At 31.4% G+C, this 13,289-nt stretch overlaps 1 protein-coding gene across 1 annotated transcript in view; it reads left to right on the top strand.

Annotated features, from left to right (window-relative positions):
• The window catches only part of Wnt5 (Wnt oncogene analog 5), a 533,000-nt gene that overhangs the window by 513,132 nt on the left and 6,579 nt on the right, over positions 1 to 13,289 (top strand). The window contains exon 8 of the mRNA XM_075310482.1: positions 8,966 to 9,068. Within this exon, the coding sequence (XP_075166597.1) occupies positions 8,966 to 9,068 (103 nt within the window). The remainder of the gene's footprint in view (positions 1 to 8,965; positions 9,069 to 13,289) is intronic.

Raw genomic sequence — 13,289 nt, 5'->3', positions numbered from 1 at the left:
GTCAAGATGATAGCGTGAGATCTTCAAGTATTTTTTTGGAAACAAAAAAATTGGAAGTTCTTATTTAAGGCATAACTTTAAAAGCACTTCCAAAACTATCCTCCCAAAGATGTTCTTTATTTTAACTGTATTGGAAGTTCAATTGAGACAATTTTTGTTTATAACTCGCTTTTTTATATTTTTAATAGGAAATTAAAAAAATTTAAAAACAGATTAAGACTTAATAAAATGATACAAATTATTAAAATGTTGCCGAAAAAATGCTAAATACTTTCTAGAAAAATTGCGAATTTTTGAAAATATTTGATTTTAGCATTCAAGACACGCATTATAACGCATTAAAAATTAAAAAAAAAAAAAATTAAAAATTATATATTTGTCTAAATATCACAAATTTTTTAACTCTCATACAAAACACTGAATTTGGATCACACCTTAAGAAGTGGTGCAAATTCAGTTCACCGGCTACTGAAATGGTGGACATCCGTCCTATGACAAGCCCATGTTAAATTCATCGCTTCTGCGCCAAATTTGCACCACTTCCGGATCCAAAAAGAACATTTTCACTACTTTTTTGGCGACGCTTTTTATACCCTCCACCATAGGATGGGGGTATATTAACTTTGTCATTCCGTTTGTAAACATCGAAATATTGCTCTAAGACCCCATAAAGTATATATTCTGGGTCGTGGTGTAATTCTGAGTCGATCTGAGCATATCCGTCTGTCTGTTTAAATCACACTAACTTCCGAACGAAACAAGCTATCGACTTGAAACTTGGCACAAGTAGTTGTTATTGATGTAGGTCGGATGGTATTACAAATGGGCCATATCGGTCCACTTTTACGTATAGCCCCCATATAAACGGACCCCCAAATTTAGCTTGCGATTGCTCTAAGAGAAGCAAATTTCCGATCCGATCCGGCTGAAATTTGGTACATGGTGTTAGTATATGATCTCTAACAGCCATGCAAAAATTGGTCCACATCGGTCCATAATTATATATAGCCCCCATATAAACCGATCCCCCGATTTGGCTTGCGGATCCTCTAAGAGAAGCAAATTTCATCCGATCCGGCTGAAATTTGGTACATGGTGTTAGTATATGGTCTCTAATGACCATGCAAAATTTGGTCCACATCGGTCCATAATTATATATAGCCCACATATTTGGTACGTGGTGGTAATATATGGCTTCAAACACCCATGCAAAAATTGGTCGAAATCGGTCAGTAATTATATATGGGCCCCATATAAACCGATCCTCAGATTTGACCTCCGAAGCCCCTTGGAAGAGCAAAATTCGTCGGATTACGTTGAAATTTGGTACGTGATGTTAGTATATGGTATCCACCAACCATACAGGAATTGATTCATATCAGTCCATAATTACATATAGCCCCCATATAAACCGATCCCCAGATTTGACCTCCGGTGCCTTTTGGAGAAGCAAAATTCATCCGATCTGGTTGAAATTTGGTACGTTGGTAGTATATGATATTTAACAACCCTGCCAAAAGTGGTCCATATTAGTCCATAATCATATATAGCCCCCATATAAACCGATCCCGTATCGGTCTATAGTTAAATATAGCCCTCAGATAAATCGATCCCCAATCACACAAAAATTGGTCACACAAAAATCATTATCTAAAATTTCGCTACATTGCAAACCAGAATTTATGACAATTTTTTTCGTCAAAAGATATATTTTTCTAAAATTTCTTTTTTCTTAAAAAAAGCTCTTCTTTCAATGTATGAATGTGGGAGTGGGTATGAAAATTATTTGGGTTGGATGCTAAGTTTTATTTTTATAATAAAACTAAAGGCAAATGATATCCTCGAACTATTAAATGTTACATGAAATTTTTATTATACCACCATCAAGAACACCTATATACAAAGCCATCAACTGAATACATGTGGAAAAGTAAACCGCATTCAACCTTGTCCACATATTGCATTGCAATTTTAATACAAATAACTTGAAACTCTTACTCTTAGCAATTCTTGGAAAAGTTCGATTATTCAAAGGGATACCATAGTACCAGGAGAAAAAAAATCCGAGCATAACAACAACAGAAACTGTCAACATGAAATTGTTATTAAAGTGTATTCAAATGCTACGTGAGTTATTGTTATCAGACCTTGCGAAGAATTTAATCCTTAATGATGCCAAGCACCATATATGAACATTGTAAGGCTGTGTGTACATGCAAAAAAATTAATTTCCTTTGTAGGTGAAAACATTAGACCAATGAAGTTTGATTTTGTTTTTAAGGTTGTTTTTTAACAAATTGGAAACAAACACGTACTGGTAAAAAAAGTTTCGTTATATATCGAACGATGTAAATAAAATTAATCCAATGAAACAAATTTGTCAATACAATGAAATGTTTCGTTATTTACAATTTTCATGAAATTTTCTTTGTTTGTAGCAACGGCTACCATAAACGAAAAATTCATTGGTCCAAAATTTCGCTTAAGAGGAATGAATTAATATTTTTTTGTTTGTGTACAATGCTTAGAAATTTTTGTCTAAGAATTCGATAGAGTTTTTATTTTTACTCCCCATGAATTTCTGATCGATTTGATAACTTGAGACTCCCGTAGACTTTGTTTTATCCGATCAGACCAAAAATTCGATGCCTGATGCAGAGAATGAAGCCGCCAGTCAACGCCGCCACCGAATATGTCGACTCATCTCGACTCAAATTTAGCCGCTAATTAAACAAAAATAATGAATTATATCAGATAAAATTATTAACAATTGTTGAATTTTTTTGCCAACATTTTTAACCTTTCAACTACAATCAATCAGTATAAAGTTGCTATAATAATTTTGCAAAAATTTAGCTCAGAAAATACGAATGAGATGTAGATTTGATTGTAGGATTGGTTGTACAACAAATCTCATTACCATTTGAATAATTTTAGATTGCTTTTATAATGGATAATTGCCGAATAGGTAAATTTATATCGGCATAGCTGTTAAGCCGCCGCCAAAAAAACTGGTCGGCTTCATTCTCTGACCTGATATCGACATTCACATTGAAGGGACCTCGCAAAATTCGTTCAAATCGGTTCTCAAGACCTGACTTCGTGAAGATATTACTTCCATTTTACTTCCTTATAATTTGAAATATGACAAATTTTTTAAGTCATAAAGATTGCTAGTTTTTGGTTAATTTATATAAAACACGCTACAATGTAACATTCTTTTTTTTATATTTCATTCCTTTGCATGCTGTCATATGGCTAAACATTTATTAATGTAATTGTGTTCGACTTTCAAATGTTTGTCACAGAAAGGCATTAAGTTGTTCTTCTGTGGAACATTTACGTTTATTCCAAACACATATCACCAAAAAAAGTGTGCGTGTGCATGGAATAAGTCCTTGCCATTGTGTGATGAAAGTATTTGCAAAAATGCTGGTGTTGGATTTTTCCATAGATATGTGTGTTTTTCTCGTTCTCTCGTTAAGGCATTATCCTTTGCTTACTCACATGTTGACTCTTGAATATTTACTACAAAGATACAAAAATATATATTTATCAAAACCTATAGGGCCACCTATACTCCTACTCCCAAATGAGAAGAAAACACTTCTACAAATGTGTTTAAAGTTCAACCAAATGGTTTTTGATTTTTCCGCTTATTTAATATATGGTTTGGTCTAGTACATAGCTACTTTCCTTTTATTTGCGCTCGAAATCCCATTTGTAAAATCGTTTATGACGATTTTTTTCGCCTTTGCATTTACCAAGTGTCTACAATTGTAACATGTTAGTTGCAATTTTGAAAAGAGCTACAGAAACAAAAGACTAAAGAAAAATCATTTGTTTTTACCCACATCTTTTATTTGTCTTCAGATACTTTTTTGGCAATTTCATTGCCATTGAACTCGGATGCAAAAATTTTATTCTGTTTCCTTTTCGAATGGTTATGCATACTTCATTGTATAATGCAAATATACTGGCATATGAAATCATTGGAAACTATCTCCATGCTAAAAAAACGAAGAGTTCACTCAATGGATCGCGGGGTTATTTACTGAATTTGGAAAAAAAAAACTTATTTATTGGATTATTCAAATAAGTACTTAAACCTTTGAACCACATCTTTCGACTTAGTTTTAGCAATCCTAAAACTTTGGGATAATAGATTGCTTTATCTACGTGTCGGTCTCTGGAGCGTATAAGTATTATTAATGATGATGAATTTTCAATATACATATTGCCTATATCTTCGGGAAAATCTAAAGCCATTTTACATGGCTTGAGTTAACTCTAAAAGACCTAATTTCCAAACATGATGTTATCAGAAATAAACTTGTCAATTTTTTGTTTGTTGGTAAACAATAAAAAATTGGCACCCCTTTGATAGGTACTGCGAATATCTGCCTCAAGAACTTAAATTATGACATCAGCTTATACGAATTCCACATCAGAATATAGATTGCCATACAGGAAACTAATACATATGTACTAAATTTCGGAGCAAGTTTCCTATTATGAAAGCTGTAATATAATTATGAAAAAGTATTCAAGTACTTTTTTTTATAATTTCGAGTTCTCATCTGGCATTTGCTTGTACGTAACGATTTTGTGTTAATCGATAAATAATTTTATTGATCTTAGATTTGAAGCAAGATATGCCTCTGAAAATAGCTTTATTTTAAAGAAGCCGCATTTTTGGCTCGGAATCAATACCAAAGTCTTTAACGGAAGGTCAAAATCTTTGGTTTCAAATAAACTGCTTTTGAGGGCAACGACCGAAAAAGCCATCACACGCTGCACGCAAGTGGCTCTGCGATATTTCGGTTCATTTTCGGGGCTAGAGTCGTCTATAGATGATGGACACTTTACTATTATTTGGTGCCAATCTTACTCTTCTACCATTGTGCAGCAGAAATAGAGCGAGGAACATGCTTTTTAAGCCATTCTTGGTGCTGCATGCGATAATGGCTGAGTCCTCTGGCAATGTCCATTGTCTGTGGCCGAAATGTTTGTCTGCCAAGGGCTTCAATACTGTCATTGAGACATTTTCCCGATAATATTCGGCATTTATTTTGATCCCACGGTCGATGAATGCAAGCGTTCTCCACCCCTAAACGACGACCATCAGCCGTTAGGGCGGCAATTACCATTATTACCATCGGCGGCGTTTGATTTCTTATGGCCAATCTCAGGTGTAAATTTTCAGCTGACCTTTTTGATGTATAAACCCGATCATTTTGTTTGTTCACAAACAGTTCAATGGCTTTTCGTCGAAGAAAACCAAATTCGGTAACTTGCCACTTTCGTGCAAGCGAAGAAACTCGGTACATCGGTGAACTCTTGTACTTTTGAAACTGCAATGGCTTTAGACCAACCACAAATTTCAATATGTGTTACATCCGCTTTGCTACAACTGCGGCGGGGATTCCAATCAAATCTGTCTTTCCATTTTCCGGATGATTTCTGGTGGTTTTAATGTTTTTCGTCCACGTTTTGGACCCAATGAGCACTGCCAGTATCTCAGTAACGAGCAGTGGTACGAAAAACAAAAGCGTTATACTTCATGCCTCAGAGCACGCGTAACAATGGAGTTATTGAGAGGACGATCACGTCCCGGAGCAGTAATTTGGCAGCCTAGATCGTGCCATCTAACACTTTTAGTCTATTTTGGTGGGCTATGTTAAAGTTCATGTCCATACAGACAAACCCTCTGCAATTGACGCATTGAAAGAATGGTTGCCATAGTTGGTAGAATTCTACAAAAAATAGTAGATTTGTTACAAAAAATAGTAGATTGGTAGATGTTTTGGTACATTTTGCAAAATATTCCTCACCAACTATAGAAATAAAATTTTACAAAATTTTCTATAGAAATAAAATGTTGACAAAATTTTCAATAAAAATAAAATTTTGACCAAATTTTCTATAAAAATAAAATTTTGACAAAACTTTCCATAGAAATAAAATTTAGACAAAATTTTTTATAGAAATAAAATTTTGACAAAATTTTTATATAAATCAAATTTTGAGAAAATGTTCTGTACAAGTAAAAGTTTTGACAAAATTTTCTATAGAAATAAAATGTTGACAAAATTTTCTATAGAAATAAAATTTTGACAAAATTTTCTATAGAAATAAAATTTTGACAAAATTTTCTATAGAAATGAAATTTTGAAAAATTTTGTACAGAAATAAAAATTTTGACAAAATTTTCTTTAGAGACAAAATTTTGACAAAATTTTCTATAGAGACAAAATTTTGTATAGAAATAAAATGTTAAAAAATTTTGTACAGAAATAAAATTTTGACAAAATTTTCTATAGAAACAAAATTTTGATAAAATTTTCTATAGAAACAAAATTTTGACAAAATTTTTTATAAAAGTAAAATTTTGACAAAATTATCTATAGAAATAAAATTTTGATAAAATTTTCTTTAGAAATAAAGATTTGAGAAAATTTTCTAAGAAATAAAATTTTGAGAAAATTTTCTATAGAAATAATATTCTGACAAATTTTGACAAAATTTTCTATAGCAATAAAATTTTGAAAATTTTTGTACAGAAATAAAATTTTCACAAAATTTTCTATAGAGACAAAATTTTGACAAAATTTTCTTTAAAAATAAAATTTTGAAAAATTTTGTACAGAAATACAATTTTGACAAAATTTTCTTTAGAGACAAAATTTTGATAAAATTTCCTATAGAGGCAAAATTTTGACAAAATTTTCTATAGAAATAAAATTTTGAAAGATTTTGTACAGAAATAAAATTTGACAAAATTTTCTATAGAGACAAAATTTTGAAATAGTTTGTACAGAAATAAAATTTTGAAAAAATTTTCTTTAGAGACAAAATTTTGACAAAATTTTCTATAAAATAAATTATTGACAAAATTTTTCTATAAAACTAAAATTTTTCACAAAATTTCAAAGAAATAAAATGATGACAAAATTTTCTAAAGATATAAAATTTTGACAAAATTTTCTATAGATATAAAATTTTGACAAAATTTTCTATAGAAATAAAATTTTGATAAAACTTTCTTTAGAAATAAATTTTTGAATTTTCTGTAGAAATAAAATTTTGAGAAAATTTTCTAAGAAATAAAATTTGGAGAAAATTTTTTAAGAAATAAAATTTGGAGAAAATTTTTTAAGAAATAAAATTTTGAGAAAATTTGCTTTAGAAATAAAATGTTGACAAAATTTTCTATAGAAATATAATTTTGACAAAATTTCCTATAGAAATATAATTTTGACAAAATTTCCTATAGAAATAAATTGTTGAGAAAATTTTCTATAGAACTAAAATTTTGAAAAACTTTCGATAGAAATAAAATGTTGGCAAAATTTTCCATAGAAATAACATTTTGACAAAAATTTTCTACAGAAATAAAATGTTTTACAAAATTTTCTATAGAAATAAAATTTTGAACGGATAACTTTTTTATGGAAATAAAATTGTGTAAAATAAGTTTTTCTTATTAGGTAGTTTTTTTTAGGTTTTCTCCAAATTTTGGTAGATTATTTTTGGCTCGATAGGCAATATTAAATGGAAAAAATTTCTTGGCAAAATATGAAAACCAGAACAAGGGGGTATGTGTGTGTGAATATTTTGTCAGTCTTTTTAAATCAAATACACTATTCCATCAGCTGTCAGGCGAACAGTTTGGAAATGATGGCAACCTGAAGTTGGTTGCAACACGTGTCGGTATAAATAAATAAATATAGACTAAGATATGCCAAAGTGTCTGACACAGCTAAGACAATTTATGATACAAATGTTTCCTTCATCTACTGTTAATATTTTTTAGGGTATATTAAATTCGTTGTAAACGTAATTTTAATTTCTTGGTTTCTTTTTTATGGAACATGTTGGAAACACAAAAAAAGCACATCAACACATTATGGTCTGGCTTGACAATGAAGTTTCCCAAATGTTCTTCCACATTATTTGCTTTATGATAGTTTGTAGGAAAATGTCTTCAGAATATCATAAATTTTCCATAGATTTCATATTGCTCTGACATTTGTCATACGCTCACTCGTTTAAGCAAACGAAAAAAAAAACTGCGAAAAATCAAAAGCAAGAAACCAAAAACATCCAACGTCCAAATCTATGTGAAATGATAAGAATATTCTTGCATTCTTTTGGGTTTAATACTACTTCGGGGAAACAAACTTCAAAGAAAAGTTGGAAAAAATATTATTCTACCCTCATAAGGGTTTCTATTACTTTGTCCGTGTACTCAGTGCAATATGTTTTAGCAAACTTAGACAAAAAATTTTAAGGTTTTAAAAACAAGTATCTGCATTAGGTTAGGTCAGGTTAGGTTATGTGGCAGCCCGATGTATCAGGCTCACTTAGACTATTCAGTCCATTGTGATACCACAGTGGTGAACTTCTCTCTTATCACTGAGTGCTGCCCGATTCCATGTTTAGCTCAATGACAAGGGACTTCCTTTTTATAGCCGAGTCCGAACGGCGTTCCACATTGCAGTGAAACCACTTAGAGAAGCTTTGTAACCCTCAGAAATGTCACCAGCATTACTGAGGTGGGATAATCCACCGCTGAAAAACTTTTTGGTGTTCGGTCGTAGCAGGAATCGAACCCACGACCTTGTGTATGCAAGGCGGGCATGCTAACCATTGCACCACGGTATCTGCATTACTTTCCATTCTTAGGAAAATTGTGAAATGATATTACTCTTTTATATGTATTTGGAACACTGAGAGCAAATCGATTTGAACTTAAAACTACTTTGAGCTTTGGCGCTTTGTCTCCTATTATGCAGCATTCAGGATTTTTACATTCATTATATCTCTAGAAGATTATTTTTTTTCGCAGAACTGTGACATTTCAACTGTTGTATTTCATTTTTGTATATCAAAAAATTCCTCGTATTAATTTATTCACATAAATTTCATATCTTTCTTCTGTCTTCTCTATTTCCTTTTGCAGGCTGTCATTAAAAAGACCCGTATTACATGCAAATGCCATGGCGTTTCCGGTTCATGCAGTTTGATAACCTGTTGGCAACAGTTGTCATCGATAAGAGAAATTGGTAAGTTTTGTGGTCGCTGCCATTGAAGCATTCAATTATATCGTAAGAATACGAATGTATTGTATGCATGTGAGTAGGTTTGTAGTATACGAGTATGTGTGTGCCCATAACGGATTGCACTTCCTTCAATTGTGGTTAAATTAAGCAATGACCTACATCCGTAGAGAGGAGTCTTGTCACATGCAATGGATTCGTATGTAGAATTATATAGGAGAAAATTTAAGTGGTCATTATGGATATACACTCAAAAAAAAGTGAACTCTCTATTTCACTAAAGCCAATTTAACTTTATATTAGTTCATAGAATCATTATGTTTGGAAAAAGTTTACTTTACTCAAATAATTTTTTGCGTACGTTAGTTAAATGAACTAAAACACAGGAAAAAATTATACAAAAATAAAGCATAAAGGTTTCCTAATTTCGTATTTCTCACAAAATAGTTAATTATTTCCTTAAATTTGTAAATTTTACCAAAAATGTGTCCATCATGAACTTCGTATGGCACTAAAGACATTCTTGCAATTTGGAACTCCAAGATTTCTCTTAAAACTACAAAATTTTCTTTAACAAGTGCAAAAACTTAGTTATGTCTAATAAATTTTCTTGAATTTGTCGAAAAATATTTACTTATTTTTACCATATCGGAGTGATGCCAGCGCTTGTAATACTGTTTAGTTAAAATTTTCTAAAAAAATTCAAAATTTTCTAAAATTAATCGAAAGTTATCTTTCCTGGTGGGTTCATTGTTTTTTCAGTGTAGGCAAGATGATTTTGAATGATCAACCAACGGTGTTTACCTCTACAGTGTGGAACTCACAAGCTTTCTTCTAAGGATTTGAATAGCTGGGCAATTTCTTGCTACACTCAAAAAGAGATTAACTTGGATTCAGAGATTTTGATTTTCTTTTAATGATATCAGATTGATTCCGAGCCTAAATTTTCTGCTTATGTACATAAAAAATAAAAAGCTCAACCCTTCCTCGTGGGAAAATTTTAATTAATTTCAGAAAATTAAGTTTAATTTTAGAAAATTTTAACTAAACTGTATTACAAACGTAGATGCCACGCCAAATTCAATAAATCAAGAAAATTTATGGGACATCATTTTTCAATTTTTTTAAGAAAATTTCGTAGTTTGGAGGAAAAAATCGGAGTTCAAAATTGCAAGTATGTCTTTAGGACCATACGATGGGCGCACTGTTGGTAAAATTTATAAATTTTAAGAAATTCTGAAATAATTTGTGTATAATAATAACCCAGAAAAAAAAAATTGGAAGTTGTTCTTAAAACAAAACTTTTAAAAGCATTTAAAAATGTCAACCAAAAAATTGATTTTATTTTAACTACACGCAGAGAAGGAATATGATCACCTCAAACATGTTTCGAGAGCAAAATTTTATTTTATTATTATTTTTTTATTTCACTAAAATGTTATTTTCTCATCAAATATAACCTACTTGCCGAAATCAGATACATGATTTCCGAGAAAATGACATGGTTGCGGTAACCATGTTACATCGTCACCACCCAAAAATAACATTTTGCTCTAAAAACATGTTTGAGGTGATCATATTCCTTCTCTTTTAATTTTAATTTTTTTTTGTTTCAGATAGGTTCAAAATAGAGTAAAAATTATTAATATGGTACAAATTATTAAAATTTTGTCCACCAAAATGCTAATTTTGAAAATATTTGAGGTCAAACGCTTCAGGCAAGCGTTGGAATGCTTTAACAAATCATAAAAAAATATTTATTTCGCAAAATATCACAAAATTTTTATACCGTGCGGCACACTGAGGAACATGGTATTACACGCAAAGAAAAAAAAACGTTTGGAAAACGTGTACCGAAAACGTTTTTCTTTTGTTAGAGTTTTTTGAATTGCTTCGAAAATTTTAAACTTTTATCACCAAAAAAATTCGTTTGTTACAAAATTTTTATTTTTTCAATAAAAAAAGTTATTTTTGAAACAACAACACAGTCCATTTCGTTTATATCAAACACTGTTCTTTTCTGACTTTAGGTCTTTAATAAGACACATCTTACAGTTCAAAATGTAATATACTACAATGTAATGTTGAACATTTTTTCGGAATCTTCCGAACATATCTAGAATATATGTAAAAAAAAAGCGGGGATCGAACCCACGACCCTTGACATCCAAGTCGGACGTAACAACCACTGCTCCACGGTGCCAAACTAAATGTTTGTTTCTATTAAATAAACTTTGTTTATTCGGTTCGTGGGCGCCGCAAGCTATGCTATATAAATATAACTTATATGGATATTTATCTATTGATGACCATAACAAGTACATAGCTCAGTGGTTAGTATGTTGGCTTACAAAGTGCATGGTCCGCGGTTCGATTCTCCGTCCAGGCGAATGGTAAAAAAATTTCAAAAATTTATAAAATCGTATAATTTCTTCTACATTGTTGGTATTACAGGAAAAGGTGTTAAGAACTAAAAAACCTCGCAAGCAATTAGCAAGAAAACAATGTTTTTTTTTTTTTTTTGAGTTTGTCTTTATGAAATTGTTTTTACATCCTGGAATATAATCGTTTATCACAAAAAGTATATACTTTTCTTCCAAATACACTTCCTTACAACGAAAAGCAAATGAGAAACGAACTTTGTTTGTCTAAAATTTCGTTTGGGAGGAAAGAATTATTTTTTTGCGTGTAGTTATTTTTTCCGATTTTTTTAGAACTATTTTTAATGTGTAATTTGATTTTTTTATACCCTGCGCCACATTTTTGTGATCAAAGTCTAGGTTGCAATTTAAGTCCAATCGCCTTCAAATTTGGCACACGTTCCTAATTTGGGTCAGAATAGAACCCTATTGATTTTGGAAGAAATCGGTTCAGATTTAGATATAGCTCCCATATATATCTTTCGCCCGATATGGATTTATATGGCCCCAGAAGCCAGATTTTTGGCCGAATTTAGTTGAAATTTTGCACTAGGAGTACAATTAGTAGTATAGTCAAGTGTGCAAAATTTGATTGAAATCGGTTCAGATTTAGATATTGCTCCCATATATATCTTTCGCCCGATATGGACTAATATGGTCCTAAAAGCCAGAGTTTAGGCCCTATTTGGTTGAAATTTTGCACAGGGAGTAGATTTTGCATTGTAGCTATGCGTGCCAAATTTGGTTGAAATCGGTTCAGATTTAGATATAGCTCCCATATATATCTTTCGCCCGATATGCACTTATATGGACCCAGAAGCCAGAGTTTTATCCCGATTAGCTTGATTTTGCACAAGGAGTTCAATTGGTAGTATAGTCATGTGTGCCAAATTTTATTGAAATCGGTTCAGATTTAGATATAGCTTCCATATATATTTTTCGCCCGATATGGACTAATATGGCCCCAGAAGCCAGAGTTTTGGCCCAATTTGGTTGAAATTGTGCACTAGGAGTACAATTAGTAATATAGTCATGTGTGCCAAATTTGATTGAAATCGGTTCAGATTTAGATATAGCTCCCATATATATGTTTTTCTGATTTCGAAAAAAAAAATGGTCAAAATACCAACATTTTCCTTGTTAAGTCGCCACTGCTTAGTTGAAAAGTTGTAAAAATAACTCTAATTTTCCTAAAATTGTAATACATATATATCGAGTGATAAATCATAAATAAACTTTTGCGAAGTTTCCTTAAAATTGCTTCAGATTTAAATGTTTCCCATATTTTTTTTTACTAAATTGTGTTCCACCCTAGTGCATTAGCCAAATTAAATTTTGAGTCTATAAATTTTGTAGAAGTCTATCAAATTCTGTCCAGATCGAGTGATACGTAAATGTATGTATTTGGGACAAACCTTTATATATAGCCCCCAACACATTTGACGGATGTGATATGGTATCGAAAATTTAGATCTACAAAGTGGTGCAGGGTGTAATATAGTCGGCCCCGCCCGACTTTAGACTTTCCTTACTTGTTTTTGTTTAAGATAGGTTCAAAACAGACCAAAATGCTAATTTTGGAAATATTTGAAGTCAAACGTTTCAATCAAGCCTTTGAATGCATAAAAAATATTTATTTCGCAAAATATCACAACATTTTTATACCCTGCGCCACACTGTGGAACAGGGTATTATAAGTTAGTGCATATGTTTGCCATGACCGTCCGTCCGTCCGTCTGTCTGTGAACAAATTTTTGTGATCAAAGTCTAGGTCGCAGTTTTAGTCCAATCGACTTAAAATTTGGCA

This window comes from Haematobia irritans, chromosome 5 (assembly GCF_050003625.1).
Source record: "Haematobia irritans isolate KBUSLIRL chromosome 5, ASM5000362v1, whole genome shotgun sequence".
NCBI classification, from domain to species: Eukaryota; Metazoa; Arthropoda; class Insecta; order Diptera; family Muscidae; genus Haematobia; species Haematobia irritans.
Note: the sequence above shows the minus strand (reverse complement) of the source record. Positions and strands in the feature narration are given on the sequence as shown.